The 17,002-nt window shown below is 33.0% G+C and overlaps 1 protein-coding gene across 2 annotated transcripts in view; it reads left to right on the forward strand.

Moving 5' to 3' along the window:
- LOC138705787 (adenylate kinase isoenzyme 5) overlaps positions 1-17,002 on the forward strand; it is a 426,744-nt gene that overhangs the window by 131,679 nt on the left and 278,063 nt on the right. Inside the window, exon 3 of one of the 2 annotated variants that reach the window (XM_069834426.1) lies at positions 8,181-8,291. In XM_069834426.1, coding sequence (XP_069690527.1) covers positions 8,181-8,291 — 111 coding nt within the window. The remainder of the gene's footprint in view (positions 1-8,180; positions 8,292-17,002) is intronic. The other variant, XM_069834427.1, reaches the window with a different exon arrangement.

Raw genomic sequence — 17,002 nt, forward strand, 5'->3', positions numbered from 1 at the left:
TTGTTGAATCCATTTTCTATTGCAAGTCCTACTATATATTTATATTCTTTTAAATAATTTTTCTTGGAAAGAGGGACATATAGCAATCTATCAATTAAGAAAACAAAAGTACTATGCTTATGAGACTGGGGATGGCTGGATTGACAGTGAATAGTATGGGTAGTGTTTGTGGGTTTTCTAAAAATATCATAATCAAAACTTTTATGTTTTCTGATAATTTTCAAGTCTAAGAAATTTATAGATTTGTTACATTCAACTTCTATGGTGAATTTTAAGTTAGGATGTAAACTATTGAAAGATTGCAAGATACCTTCATGGGTGTCAGCATGACTCTCAAAAACTAACAAGGTGTCGTCAACATATCTATTGTAAGAAATGATGTTGTGTTTAGCAGCAAGTTTTTCGATATGTCTGTCTTCCAAGCTCTGTAGAAATACGTCGGCTAAAAAACCGGAAAGAGAGTCACCCATTGCTACACCTCGAGTTTGTAAGAAATATTTATTGTCGAAACGGAAGTAATTTTGTTTAGTGCAAACAGAAAGCAACTGCATTAGTTGATTGATGATTTTTTCTTCGGTGTTAAGTTTGCGTAATTTCTCTGAAATTATCTTTAAAGTTTCATCAAGTGGGATATTCGTATATAAATTTTCGATGTCCAAAGAGACAAGTTTAGTGGATTTATTAATACTTAAACTTTGCAATCTTTCAATAAGTTGTTGGGAATTATTCAATGAATACCTATTATCCATCTTAAGTATTTCTTTCAAATATTTCAACAAAAATTTATTAATTTTGTGGTTAGGTGAATTTACGCTATTGACAACCGGACGCATAGATAAATCCTTTTTATGGGTTTTTGGTAAAGCTTTGAGGGTTGGTAGACTAGGATTTTTAGCAATATATTTGTGTGCATCTCTCTCATTCATGATATCCGGAGCAGATTTTATGGCTGATTTTATAGATTTCTGGAGTTTTTCAATGGGGTTGGAATTAATTTCTTCGATATTATTTTTAGCGATGAATTCATATGTTTTATTAACGTAATCAGGTTTTTCCATGATCACAACGGCATTACCCTTATCAGCTTTAGTGTGGACCAAATTATTATGTTTGAGTTTCTTATTAAGTGCAGTAATTTTCTGATGGATTAATTTGGCTTCTTTAAATTGTCGTTTTGTGTTACGATCATTTTGGAAATTCTGAATAATCTTAGAGGTATGGTATCTCAGATAATCTTTACAATTATGTTCACAATTTTGAATAACATGTTCAGTCTCTATGATCAAATTATCAATAGTATTGTCCAAATTGTGTGGAGGGTAATTAAACTTGTAACCTTTGTTAAGAATGTCCAATTCATCAGTAGAGAAAGCTACATTGGAAAGATTAATGGTTCTTTGTGCCGTATGAGTATTCACATTGTGAACAACTTCATTTTGTTTTAACAACGAATCCAGCTTATTACGTAAAACGTCATGCTTTTTTGCCATAATGATCTCAAGTTTTTCAGAAAGGTGGTATTGAATAAGGTCCCATATGGGTCCAAAATATTGTGCAGCCGCAAGGTGTGTTTGATATAGCTTTCTATTCAAGTATTCTTTCTTACAATATAAGAATTTAATTTCATTATTAATACGTAATATTTGTGCTTGCTCTTTTGTTCTTTTAGAAGCAAAGTTGTTAGCTTTTATATGAATAGTAGCATATTTAGGAATCACCCTGTGAGCTAAACATTGTTTGTTAAACTTAATATTTGCTATTGTGTTATATAATTTGGTCTTTATATTCAAGCAAGCGTGAAATGTTTTTGCCTGAATGGCATTACAAAATTTGAAAGGCATGTTGGTCCGACAAGTTAACAAATTTAAAGAAACAAATATCAAGAGTCCTTCAATAACTGTCTATTAAAAATTACAAAATATTACATAGGTTGCAGGAACATATTCTGACTAGCGCTTTCGCTATAATAATAGCATCCTCAGGTCAGACTTTTGCGATGTTATGCTTTTCATATAAAGACATGGATAGACTAGTAACGTCGAAAAATGTTAAAGTACATGACGTAAAAATATAAAAATATGAAAAATACAATGATAAGAGAAATAAAAAGACTTATGAACAGTCTGAAATTTATATATATATATATATATGGTAGAAAAACCTTCATGAGGTCTCAAAAAATACATAAAAATATTTGACATGTGTGCAGGTGATAGATCACAATTTGGTAAAAAATATGCAGCTTAAAATAGCGACACAGACAATAAAAAGAATAAATTAAAATATTGCTTTGGATCAGTCACCACGACGTAGCAGCACATTGTAAAATCTGCAAAAATCAATAATAAGTATTTAGTAAGGGATCAGTGTAGGACCAGAAAAAGAAGTGAATTGACGATAAAGTACTTACAAGGTCTTTGGTCTTGGCGTAATAAAAGAAAATGATGTTGTCTGGTCTGTGGCGTGGTGGTGACTGGTGCAATGACACAGTATGAGAGACACGTCATGACGTAAGTGGAGGGGGGTACGTGCCGCAGTGAGAAGAGTTTCTATTGGCTAATTTAAATAAAGGGTTACCGGAACTAGGTAATTGTTCATTAATTAGTGGAACTGTATTATTAAGCGATTTAGCTATGTAAAATTCTTCAGCAACTAAATTAAAAGCTCCATTACTGATGGGTTTTAAAATCTGTAAAGCGTCGGACATATTTTGAAGCTCGTGGCCGTTCTCAATCAAATGGGTTGCGAATTTAGATTTATTACGATTGTGACGAAAATCTGCTTTATGTTCAGAATATCTAGTCCTAAAATTCCTTTTGGTTTGGCCAATATACTTTTTTGGGCAATTCTTACAATGCAGCATGTACACTCCACCACTGGCATATTTATCAAAGTTACAAATATTGTTTGAAATAACATTATTAAGTTTATTACCTGTTCTGAAAGAGACCTTTACATTTTCTTTTTTGAAAAAATTATGCAACTTGTATGATACATTATTATAAAAAGACATTGTGTTCCAATATTTAGATTTTTTAGTATCAGTAAAGGGCGTGAGCGTAATATCTGAATTCTTGTGTAAATGAGACTTTCTTTTAGAAAGAAGTTTATCTATCAATTTTTTGTTGAATCCATTTTCTATTGCAAGTCCTACTATATATTTATATTCTTTTAAATAATTTTTCTTGGAAAGAGGGACATATAGCAATCTATCAATTAAGAAAACAAAAGTACTATGCTTATGAGACTGGGGATGGCTGGATTGACAGTGAATAGTATGGGTAGTGTTTGTGGGTTTTCTAAAAATATCATAATCAAAACTTTTATGTTTTCTGATAATTTTCAAGTCTAAGAAATTTATAGATTTGTTACATTCAACTTCTATGGTGAATTTTAAGTTAGGATGTAAACTATTGAAAGATTGCAAGATACCTTCATGGGTGTCAGCATGACTCTCAAAAACTAACAAGGTGTCGTCAACATATCTATTGTAAGAAATGATGTTGTGTTTAGCAGCAAGTTTTTCGATATGTCTGTCTTCCAAGCTCTGTAGAAATACGTCGGCTAAAAAACCGGAAAGAGAGTCACCCATTGCTACACCTCGAGTTTGTAAGAAATATTTATTGTCGAAACGGAAGTAATTTTGTTTAGTGCAAACAGAAAGCAACTGCATTAGTTGATTGATGATTTTTTCTTCGGTGTTAAGTTTGCGTAATTTCTCTACCACCTTTCTGAAAAACTTGAGATCATTATGGCAAAAAAGCATGACGTTTTACGTAATAAGCTGGATTCGTTGTTAAAACAAAATGAAGTTGTTCACAATGTGAATACTCATACGGCACAAAGAACCATTAATCTTTCCAATGTAGCTTTCTCTACTGATGAATTGGACATTCTTAACAAAGGTTACAAGTTTAATTACCCTCCACACAATTTGGACAATACTATTGATAATTTGATCATAGAGACTGAACATGTTATTCAAAATTGTGAACATAATTGTAAAGATTATTTGAGATACCATACCTCTAAGATTATTCAGAATTTCCAAAATGATCGTAACACAAAACGACAATTTAAAGAAGCCAAATTAATCCATCAGAAAATTACTGCACTTAATAAGAAACTCAAACATAATAATTTGGTCCACACTAAAGCTGATAAGGGTAATGCCGTTGTGATCATGGAAAAACCTGATTACGTTAATAAAACATATGAATTCATCGCTAAAAATAATATCGAAGAAATTAATTCTAACCCCATTGAAAAACTCCAGAAATCTATAAAATCAGCCATAAAATCTGCTCCGGATATCATAAATGAGAGAGATGCACACAAATATATTGCTAAAAATCCTAGTCTACCAACCCTCAAAGCTTTACCAAAAACCCATAAAAAGGATTTATCTATGCGTCCGGTTGTCAATAGCGTAAATTCACCTAACCACAAAATTAATAAATTTTTGTTGAAATATTTGAAAGAAATACTTAAGATGGATAATAGGTATTCATTGAATAATTCCCAACAACTTATTGCAAGATTGCAAAGTTTAAGTATTAATAAATCCACTAAACTTGTCTCTTTGGACATCGAAAATTTATATACGAATATCCCACTTGATGAAACTTTAAAGATAATTTCAGAGAAATTACGCAAACTTAACACCGAAGAAAAAATCATCAATCAACTAATGCAGTTGCTTTCTGTTTGCACTAAACAAAATTACTTCCGTTTCGACAATAAATATTTCTTACAAACTCGAGGTGTAGCAATGGGTGACTCTCTTTCCGGTTTTTTAGCCGACGTATTTCTACAGAGCTTGGAAGACAGACATATCGAAAAACTTGCTGCTAAACACAACATCATTTCTTACAATAGATATGTTGACGACACCTTGTTAGTTTTTGAGAGTCATGCTGACACCCATGAAGGTATCTTGCAATCTTTCAATAGTTTACATCCTAACTTAAAATTCACCATAGAAGTTGAATGTAACAAATCTATAAATTTCTTAGACTTGAAAATTATCAGAAAACATAAAAGTTTTGATTATGATATTTTTAGAAAACCCACAAACACTACCCATACTATTCACTGTCAATCCAGCCATCCCCAGTCTCATAAGCATAGTACTTTTGTTTTCTTAATTGATAGATTGCTATATGTCCCTCTTTCCAAGAAAAATTATTTAAAAGAATATAAATATATAGTAGGACTTGCAATAGAAAATGGATTCAACAAAAAATTGATAGATAAACTTCTTTCTAAAAGAAAGTCTCATTTACACAAGAATTCAGATATTACGCTCACGCCCTTTACTGATACTAAAAAATCTAAATATTGGAACACAATGTCTTTTTATAATAATGTATCATACAAGTTGCATAATTTTTTCAAAAAAGAAAATGTAAAGGTCTCTTTCAGAACAGGTAATAAACTTAATAATGTTATTTCAAACAATATTTGTAACTTTGATAAATATGCCAGTGGTGGAGTGTACATGCTGCATTGTAAGAATTGCCCAAAAAAGTATATTGGCCAAACCAAAAGGAATTTTAGGACTAGATATTCTGAACATAAAGCAGATTTTCGTCACAATCGTAATAAATCTAAATTCGCAACCCATTTGATTGAGAACGGCCACGAGCTTCAAAATATGTCCGACGCTTTACAGATTTTAAAACCCATCAGTAATGGAGCTTTTAATTTAGTTGCTGAAGAATTTTACATAGCTAAATCGCTTAATAATACAGTTCCACTAATTAATGAACAATTACCTAGTTCCGGTAACCCTTTATTTAAATTAGCCAATAGAAACTCTTCTCACTGCGGCACGTACCCCCCTCCACTTACGTCATGACGTGTCTCTCATACTGTGTCATTGCACCAGTCACCACCACGCCACAGACCAGACAACATCATTTTCTTTTATTACGCCAAGACCAAAGACCTTGTAAGTACTTTATCGTCAATTCACTTCTTTTTCTGGTCCTACACTGATCCCTTACTAAATACTTATTATTGATTTTTGCAGATTTTACAATGTGCTGCTACGTCGTGGTGACTGATCCAAAGCAATATTTTAATTTATTCTTTTTATTGTCTGTGTCGCTATTTTAAGCTGCATATTTTTTACCAAATTGTGATCTATCACCTGCACACATGTCAAATATTTTTATGTATTTTTTGAGATCTCATGAAGGTTTTTCTACCATATATATATATATATATATATATATATATATATATATATATATATATATATATATATATATATATATATAAATTTCAGACTGTTCATAAGTCTTTTTATTTCTCTTATCATTGTATTTTTCATATTTTTATATTTTTACGTCATGTACTTTAACATTTTTCGACGTTACTAGTCTATCCATGTCTTTATATGAAAAGCATAACATCGCAAAAGTCTGACCTGAGGATGCTATTATTATAGCGAAAGCGCTAGTCAGAATATGTTCCTGCAACCTATGTAATATTTTGTAATTTTTAATAGACAGTTATTGAAGGACTCTTGATATTTGTTTCTTTAAATTTGTTAACTTGTCGGACCAACATGCCTTTCAAATTCAGTACTTAAGTTATAAATTCCCGTCGTTGTTAACTTAATGGTTATTTATAAACATTATATAATAAACAATATACATTCTATTTTTTACATTAGTATATAATAATACTACGATTACAAGCAGTGTAGGCCTATTTACTTTCGTCTGCGTACTGCTTGGGTCCACAATAAAATTAGCGTCGTTACTCTTCAGGTTTCTGTTTCGGGAGTGAATAAAAACAATATCGGTAGGTGTGTTCCTATAAGCATTACTACACCAAAAAACACAGCAATTTGCGTTACCTTTCCGCTTTTTAGGATCATCCATATTTCTAATCGTTAACCTGAGATGTTAAAAGTATATTCATACGCTTCAAGCACAACTCTATCGCTGCTGTCCTGCAGTTAGTAACAACAGTCGCCACCAGAGGAGCTTGCACGGTGCCTATATCTCGTGAATCTTCTGTCGTTCAATAACTTATATTGAAGTTCTCATTCAAGTGGAGTTGTCTTAATTAAGCAATATTTTGTTAAGGTATGATTTGTTAAAAACTTGTACGATTGCTACGAATTTTTAGCATTAATTTTGCATTCAAGATGCTTAAACAAACTCTTGAGTGAAATCTGATGTACAATATAATGTTTTATATTCAAATAGGACTGGATTTTAACAGTCAGTTGAAAATGAAGTAACTTGTCCCTTTTAAATCATGCACCAAGAAATTATTTAGAATGGTATTCCAACCCGGACTACAGCTCAGAATGTCAACCAAACTGTGTTAAAAATTTAAAATTCCCAAACGGCACAGAGAACAGCATTTATATCTTCCCACTAAGCAAATAAATTTTTTAAATAATTGACATTAATAGTGGATCATATGAATGCTGTGTAGACAACTAAAAATGATGGATAGACACTATTTGTGTAGATATACTGCCTCGGCTGGAAATTCAGAGTGAAGGATAAGGCCGTAGTTAGGTTTTTTTCGGGGTTCTTCCGTTTCCTCATGTTCGAGATTACATTATTCCGCCAATATCTCCATTTCATTAGGATTTCCTCGATCGCTGCCTGACAAAGCGCAGAAGAGGTTGGTTCGGGCACGAGAGGAGTCTGGCCTTCTATGCCCAAGGTTGCGGGTTCGATCCAGGGCCAGGTCGATGGCATTTAAGAGTGCTTAAAATGCGACAGGCTCATGTCAGTAGATTTACTGGCATGTAAAAGAACTCCTGCGGGAAAAAATTTCGGCACATTCAGCGACGCTGATATAACCACTGCAGTTGCGACCGTCGTTAAATAAAACATACCATTTAACATTTAACGAGAGGAGTTGCCTACTCGCAATCCAAATACACAGCGAACTTTAGCGAAGTCAGCTCGTGTGAATTGAAAATGTGCCTAGCTGGGGAAATAGTACGATAGACCAGTCATGTTTTCAGTGCTTTAAGAACCAGTTACCAAAAAAGAGAATCGTTCAATTCAACCACTTCGCTATTGAAACTATATAGAAAGTTGTGTTTCTATTTGCTATGTTTAGAAAACGTTATATCTTGTTGGTACCTATAACAGCATTACTGATGTCTGTACATGAAATTATATTTGTGCATTTGTTTGCAGGAGGACCGGGCAGCGGTAAGGTGACACATTGTGACAATCTAATGCAAGAGAAGAGGGGAATCACGCACATCAACATGACTGACCTGCTGCAACAGTACGCCATTGGTAACGGTGAGACTATGAGCTGGCCATCCGGGTGCGAAGCCAGACCAACAGTTCCATGTCTGCACGCTGCACGCTTACAGAAGCACCCAAAATTGTGTGCTTAACACACTGACAATTTGATATTATTCTATCCAAGACCTCAATAGTTTATGCGTCAAATTTACTACCTGCCAACCATCTTTTATCAGAGAATATTGCGTACTGAATCGCTAAAACTATTCCTGCCATTTTTGTACTTGTGTTACTAAACCGATGCTCCCGTTAATTTTTAACATGCGTGAAGCTCGTGTTACTCCTTTGTGACAATTTGCGAGTACAAAGTACGAGGTCAATCAATTAATAGAAAAGAATTAGAATGTTTTATTTCTAAAATGTAAATATTCGCAATGAGTATCAGAATAGAGGCTACTTTGAGAAAAAATTGTAATCTTATCATTTTAACTCACCGATGCCGAAATACATACAGACGAAGCAGAAAATCAGAACATTCTCCCTATCATGGTCATAGACTCAAGGGTTAAAATTCTCGTAAGTAAAAACCACAACTTAATTTTTGCACTTACTATGCACACATTTTTAAATAAAAGCTCAAGGCCAAATGAAACATTTTATATTAATTGAATGCTACATTTCAATAGAATGTACATTAACATAATATTTAATTTCAGTAACTAAATATTCAATTTACTAAACAAAATATAAAACATTGTTTTGTGCTTTTGTAAATTATAAATAAGCCTAATTTAAAGTAATTAAAAATATAGCGCTCTTAAATTCTACACATCTTACTGTGTTGCTGTAATATATCACATTAGTAGTAGTGCAGAGCCATGTTGCAAGATGCATCTAGAAAGTGAGAACAATTTTCATATTGGATACTATAATTAGAAAGTATTTTTATCAGATTGTAAATCGCTTAATTTATTTTTGTACTTATTGGCTAATAGTAAATTGAGGTTGTCACAATTTGAATGCCCAGTCCACAAAAGTCGCTCGTGTTTTAACCAGTTCTTAACATTCTCCACCGTCCACAAACTTCTGAAGGAAGCAAAATATTATTCCTCATCACTTTTCTCCTTGCTTCCACTCTATTTCTCTTCTTTGATGGGGTTTTGCTTCTCTTCCTTTTTGTTGTGACTCCGATTCAGTTTCATTCCTGTTGATACTACTCTGTGGTCGGAAAGTGAGTCTGTCATTCTTCCGTGTCTGTTCTAGCAAACGCTTTTGTGCAGTGTGCTGGCTAGTATTCAATAGGTGTTTAGGTGGTACACATCAGGGTCTCGATGTGACGGTGTTGGCCAAACATTTGGGTCTCTAATCTTTTAAAGTTGCATTTTCTGTGACTACAGATAGCTACGCAAAGCTGAACCTGTTTACATAGTGTCTATCTTGAATAGTTGGAATGTGTTGGTCGTGAAATTGACTTGCTGCTATACAAGCTGCCACTCCTTCCTACATGCAGGATCTGCAATACTGATTAGAAGTATGTGCATTTGCAGGATAACTCTCGCCTTTCACTACAAAAAGTAACTTTCAGTGCTTGAAGAATAGACGAAATCCACTCTTCCAGGTCTGGGCTGTATGGAATAGTGAGTGATCCCATTCAAACAAATCAATCTTAAATATTTGTTCATTAAACTGTTCAATATCTCTGACTGAGGTTCTAGCTGATATGTACATCTATTTTTCAGGCAGTAGATATGTGTCAGAGGAAGAACAATAATTTATTGTTTGTGTACATCTGAAGTCTGATTAGTGTAATTTTTTACTAGTCAGTGAGGGGGAAGGGAAATGGGCACCTATCCCATTACCTCCTGATTTAGTTGTCTCAAGAGCGATGCCTTATTGATGCCGCTTAAGAGATTCAGACCTGTGTTTGGACATTTCACTAAAGAGGAATAAACTGTTCAAGCCACATCCTCACCATCCCTTTACTTACATTTGATCGTAAACTTGCATATAGGCCTACTGTATGACAATGAATTTGACACTGGCTGTCGTTTCTCGTGTTTGAGATAGACCGTAAGCTACTTTAAAATATGAGTAACTCGACATAGCTCATCTAAATTTTCCTTCATTGAGATAAAATTAACATTAATGCTGAACTGAAATATCGCCACGCACGTGGCGAATATCTACGAACGTTACTTACTTTCTGGATGCACTTTTTACATGTGCATAATAAATTTTCAGTCACGAAATAGTATAATGCGTGTTTAGTAATAAATTAGAAAATAAATAATGTTGGGATATGACAGACACTAACCTATATAATACCATGTTACACGTTCTGTTGTCTTTTAGTAAGCATTTCTCAGATTTCACGAATACTCTCAAAATTCGCACATAAATTAGTCACTAGCTTTTAGTTCACATTAAAATATTACAGATATTCGTGTTGTTGTAATATCATATGAACTATCTGTTATGCACATGTCTTAAACATGAACAATTTTTGTGTATAAATTATCACACATGATGTTTTATACAGTATTTTATGTAATTAAAAACTGATTTGTGAAATGTTTCGAATAATCATACCAATTTTTATATCTCCGTAATATACTTCAGTTAATTTTCTCGTAACAAACTGCTTCTGATTAAAGAAAGATTAAGCAACAATTTATTCTAATACCATCCAGATGTTTTTAACTTTATAATTTATTTGTACTAATTGTTACCAAGACAGAACAATAATAAAATATTTTAAATTAACATAAGAAAAGTAGGGAAAAATTCAAATCGAGATCCAATATTACAGATGTGAAATATATTGAAACGGAGGTGATACATTATCTATCTGTGGTGGTTATTGGAGACTTGAATCATTGTAATTCTAAAACAATTGTTTAAATAGAATATGAAGATCTCCAGCTGGTGAAAATAATATATTATAATACAATGTTATTTTATAAATACCTTTCACGGTATACTGTTGACCATGTACCAAAATGACAATGTGAAAATCTCTACATAAACATATACAACATTACTATTGGTTTTAAATACGGTTTCTATATGTAAACAATAAAGTAATTTAAAAACGATTGCGATTTACAAATTTGTACAAAATTAATTATAAACATTTAATCAAGCCTCACAAATTTGTAAATGGAATTAAATATTTTATTTTTTTAATTACGCAGAACGTCTGTTGTGCACTATGTGTAAGTAAATTATTTTATTTACTAAAGAATTCTGGATAGTAGAACGGTATTGCACAATAGATGATTTAATTTACATATTACTTCTGAATAAACAGCGTTCAAGAAAACAGGTTAGGCTTCTAAATGGGAATATTATTCAGAACATAATAAGAAACTAAACTCTTAATTGTAACTGTGCCATCTTAATGACCGATTATTTTGATCTCGTTGCAATATTATCCAGAGCGGAAATTTATTTGTTTCTCTTGTTCTCATTGCGAACACGAATTGCCCGATATGTTTTATTATCTGTTTTTTTTATTCTTGAGAAAATATTTTGGAAGGTACGAAAATTCGTGGGCAAAATGTTTGCTTTTCACTTTGTAGTTATTCTATTCAAGGCTGAGTATCTTAATTTCAATTTCAGAGATAGGGTAAGATCACTAGTTCTGGATCGAGTACTAGTTGAGAATCAAACTGCCTGTACTGTCAGTTTCTCTAGTTAGCGGGGGAGTCTCTTTTTGTACGTTTGGTAACTATGACAGCGCGGTTTCTTGGAAGTTTGGAATGAGAGCAGCCATAAGTTATGACGCAGTAGTGTTTTTTTCCAATTACTGGAAGAAATTTGAAGAGAAAAATAAAATAAACAGAATTGAAAATCTATAATTACTTATGAATATAATTTAGGGCTTCCAAATTTTCTCAAAAGATGGTCAAAGGTATATATTTTGCAGAGAAAAATAAGGACTTTACTTGAAGCTTTCAGTCTTACCTTGCGGGTAAGTTTTTTTATACCCTTGCAACGAAATAATTAGCAGACTGGGGTGCGCGCCAAATTTAAATGCACTTCTAGTTTTATTCGTTTCGAAGTAAAATGTGGGGACTTTAAGTGTATATAAATGTCTTAATACGTTGTGAATATCATGCATCTCATTTGACTGGAGAAACTTTAGTTTTTTTTAGCAAGAGAAAGTGATACCTATTTTCTAATGTTTCTTCATGACACAACGCACATATTCTAGAACTTGAATTTTGGTGTTTTGGGTCGCTGAAATAGTCTTTCTCTGAAGAAAGAATGCACAAAACTGACGCGTGAAAATAAAAAAAATATATATCTAAATAGATATGATTTCTGCAATGTACAAATTCAAGCATGACAAAAAGCAATTAGTCAGCTCCAGACAATATTTTTTGAGTGGATTTCGAGGAAATGGTGTCTGGCCTTTGGAGCCTTCATCGTTCGAAAAGCAGTAATGACTCCACTCTTGTTCATGCTAGGCAAAACGATGAGACATATACCCCACTGCTCATCTAATGTAAGAGAAAGAGGAAACTCTCCTGTCTCCCCAGTGGTTCTGGTGATAAAAGAATGTTTTGCACCAGAAGAAGACAATGCCAATACTCAAGAAAAATCACTATCACAAGATGTGTAACTTCACTTGAGTTCTTAAGAGAAATAGAGGAAAAAGCAGAAAAAAGACAAGTTGGATGCAATGTAAAAGGTGCAATTTGTGGTACTATCAAACATGCCAAAATTTGTCAAATGAAGCTTGACCAAAAAAGTTTCTATACGTCAAATGTAAACAATAGTGAACAATGAACTGCACAGTTTAATTACGTCACTCTAATTTTTATGTAAATTGTCTCAAACATGTACGTAATTTTGCTGTCTACAAAGCAAAATGCATTTTTCTTCAGTCTGCGTCAGAATTTGGGTCCTCAATTAGTCCCGGTCACTATTTGCGGATCACATTGCTCATCTCATCTGTGGAGTGTTATGTCATGCGCCTTACATTTATATGATCCTTGTGATATTTTGTATTAAAATATAAAAGGGAAATGTTTTTCTTTTAACTGATCCTCAACTAGTGCCGTGGGTTTAGTTTTGGATCAAATGCTACTTTTTACTTTTTCAAGAAAAATATGTACTGAATTGAAATTGCTGTAAATGTAAACGACCTTAAAATATTGTAAAGAGGTCAATTAATAAATTGTAGGTAAAACTCGTTATTCTCTGTCATTCCCATCTCCGCAACGGTCTGTATTCTTAGGTAGATCCAGAGCTAGTGATTTTACCCTATCTTAAATGTACAAGAATTTTTAAGAACAAAATTACATGTTAAGCTTCTTTATTATATGGAACTATTGTTACTGTTACTATTATAAATATAAATTTTTTTACTGTATCAAGTAGTTATATGACATTTTAAGTAAATATAACTTTGAAAGAAAATTAAACATTAAAATAAATTCAACAAAAAAAAAAAAAATTTTTTCCTCTAAACGATTCTAAACTGGGAACTTAATTTGAAAAATAAAATCATGATAGTTGTAGCAAACATGTTAAGTAATGACTTTTCTTTAGATGATCATAATATTTGTAAAATAAAATGCATACTGTACCAAATTTTAATACGATTTATAATTTCACAGTCACTTACTACATTTCTGTTCTGCATTTAATTGGCAATTGCGGATTGAAAAAAATTAAGAATGTAAAGTTTATATTTACAGATTTAGTTATTACGATTTAAATTAACCTTTTTTTCTGTCACGATATTGAAAAAGTTATATTCGCAAATTCTCTACATTCATACAACAAAAGAGATGTATTTTTTGGCATGTTAAAACATCGTATGTGCAGTTCGGGAAGTATACTGCGTGTAGCAATAATGAATATTGCCTGTAACACTTATTTTGAACCCAGAAGCGTTGGTCGGGCTTCGTAAGGATGACTTTTAAAGATAGTAGGTGCATAGAAAATTTGCTACTTCTTTCTCAGCACATATTTAATTTTTTATTTACTACAGCATCTATAATCTAAGAGAGACTAGAAATTTTCAACATTTTTGTTGTTCGTGATTTTCCCCTTCTTTTTTTTCAGATTAACGTTATAAAACTAAAAAAGTGATCGTAATTACAGAGAAACTGAGACTGGCATAGGGAAAGTTTTCTTACGAAGGATGCAACTGTAAACCAAACATTTTCTATGACATGTGTGATGTACAGTAAACTGGCGTATTCGTTTCTATTCAGATGTTACTCTAAATGTACGACTACTCATTTACATAAAAATTTAAGTGCCTTGCTCTTTTGTCGTTTTTTAAGCCTGTTATATGAATTTCGAGATCTAACATATGGCGGTTCATGGTATAAATGGAAATTATGCGTGATATGTTGATTTGCAGGTCTACTCGTATTTCCGTCTATGTTGTAACTCTTAGATACAAGATAAAATGGCCCTATCAAAAATTGTAGAATTTCCAGGGAGGAATCTTTCTACAAAATTCAACATCGTGTATTTTTTTTATTTTAGTAGTTTATTTTACGACGCTTTATCAACATCATAGGTTATTTAGCGTCTGAATGAGGTGAAGGTAATAATGCCACTGAAATGAGTTGGGGATCCAGCACCGAAAGTTACCCAACGTTTGCTCATATTAGTTTGAGGGAAACCCCCGGAAAAAAAACCTCAACCAGGTAACTTGCCCCGACCGGGAATCGAACCAGGGCCGCCTGGTTTCGCAGCCAGACGCACTAACCTTACTCCATAGGTGTGGACACGTCATATATTATGCATTGTGTGTTTCACATCTACGTATTTCGATCTATCTTCATTATTATTTCTTGTATATTCTTTTGATACAGAATTGTATAAAATATTCAGTTTGTACACAGATATGACTTTTGTTTGAACACAAAGTCAAAGTAATCTATCGATAGAGTGTCATTTTGTTAGTTTTAGGTCTTGAGAAATTTCCTTGCATAAACATTATTAAATTTATATCTACGGCATGTGACTCTCACTTATGAATTTCAAAATACAGCAGTTTCAAATATTATATATTGAAATCCAATATGAAGTTGATTAAATAGTAACCATCTTGGCCTAGGGCATTTATCGACGTTATATGTATTCATTATAATGAGATAAAAAACGAACCGATTGTAATCGAAGAAAAATTTGTCAGTAAATCTTTATCATCCATTTCTTTATTCGTGAATTAAGAAATTTATTACCTTATTAGAATCTCAGGAGCCGCTCCGTTTCGCACGTTGTCTGTCAGTTTCTTCTTTGCGTTCGTTTTTATTGTACAGAACGTTCAAAAAGTCATTGTGCACGTGTATAATCCAGCCAGAGTTTTCTTTTTGCAGTTTTCACATTTCCACCGTGGTGCAAAAATAATAAAAAACATAAAAGTTATAACAATTATTTTCAACTCTAATAGATCGCCCGCGCACACTTGAACAGGAAACAGCAATGCCGTTGCCTGGATAATTTATAATGCAAACGTGTTTTTTTCAAACTGAAATTTCCGAATTTCAGGTTGCTAAATTTTATTACTTTTCCTAGCAATCAAATTTCCTAATAAACTAACTTCCAAGTCCAACCCTCCTAATGCTTTTTTCCTAATGAATATCTTCAATAGTTCTATAATTTTACGACATTGACGAACTTGTCACAATTCATTTGTTATTGATCAATTCCATGGCTTTCTCAATAATGTTTAATGTTGCCATGAGAATTAGATTTCGACGAAATAATAAAGAATATTGGAAGTTGTGCTGCCTATACCAAGAATAGGAGTTCTGTAAACTGAAATTAATTTGCAGTAGTGTAGTTTGAACTAGAAATAGTTTTATCGATGGTCAAAATTATTGATGGAAGTTTACCGAGGTGGGGCGGGATACGGTGGGATAGTGTCCCGGTTCCTTTTGGCATTGCTTAAAACCATTCCGTCTCTTATTAGCACTTCTAGTATGTAATTCATGTGTGACTATTTCAACGCATGCTATTTAAACTTACTTAGGCCTACTTATGGCTTTTAAGGAGCCCGGAGTTTCACATAAGCCCGCTATCGGTCTCTATCCTGAGCAAGATTAATCCAATCTCTACCATCATACCCCACCTCCCTCAAATCCATTTTAATATTATCCTCCCATCTACATCACTGTCTCCCCAAATATCTTAGTCCCTCCTGCCTCCCAACTAACATTCTATATGCATTTCTTGATTCGCTCATACGTGCTACATACCCTGTCCATCTCAAATGTCTAGATTTAATATTCCTAATTATGTCAAGTGAAGAATACAAGGCGTGCAGTTCCGTGTTGTGTAACTTTCTCCATTGTCCTGTAACTTCATCCCTCTTAGCCCCAAATATTTTCCTAAGCACCTTATTCTCAAACACCCTTAGCCTGCGTTCCCCTCTCAAAGTGAGAGTCCAAGTTTCACAACCATAAAGAACAACCGGGAATATAACTGTTTTATAAATTCTAACTTTCAGCTTTTTTGAGAGAAGACTGCATGATAAAAGCTTCTCATTCGAATAATAACACGCATTTCCCACACTTATTCTGCGTTTAATTTCCTCCCGAGTATCATTTATATTTGTTATTGTTGCTCCAAGATATTTCAATTTTTCTACCTCTTCAAAAGATAAATATCCAATTTTTATATTTCCATTTCGTACAGTCATGGAAGAAAAAACTTGCCGATGAGCAGCAAAACTCGTAATGTTACTTATGCCGGTTTTATTGTGATTATTACAGTACAGAGTGTCTAAGAGT

This window comes from Periplaneta americana, chromosome 9, assembly GCF_040183065.1.
Source record: "Periplaneta americana isolate PAMFEO1 chromosome 9, P.americana_PAMFEO1_priV1, whole genome shotgun sequence".
NCBI classification, from domain to species: domain Eukaryota; kingdom Metazoa; phylum Arthropoda; class Insecta; order Blattodea; family Blattidae; genus Periplaneta; species Periplaneta americana.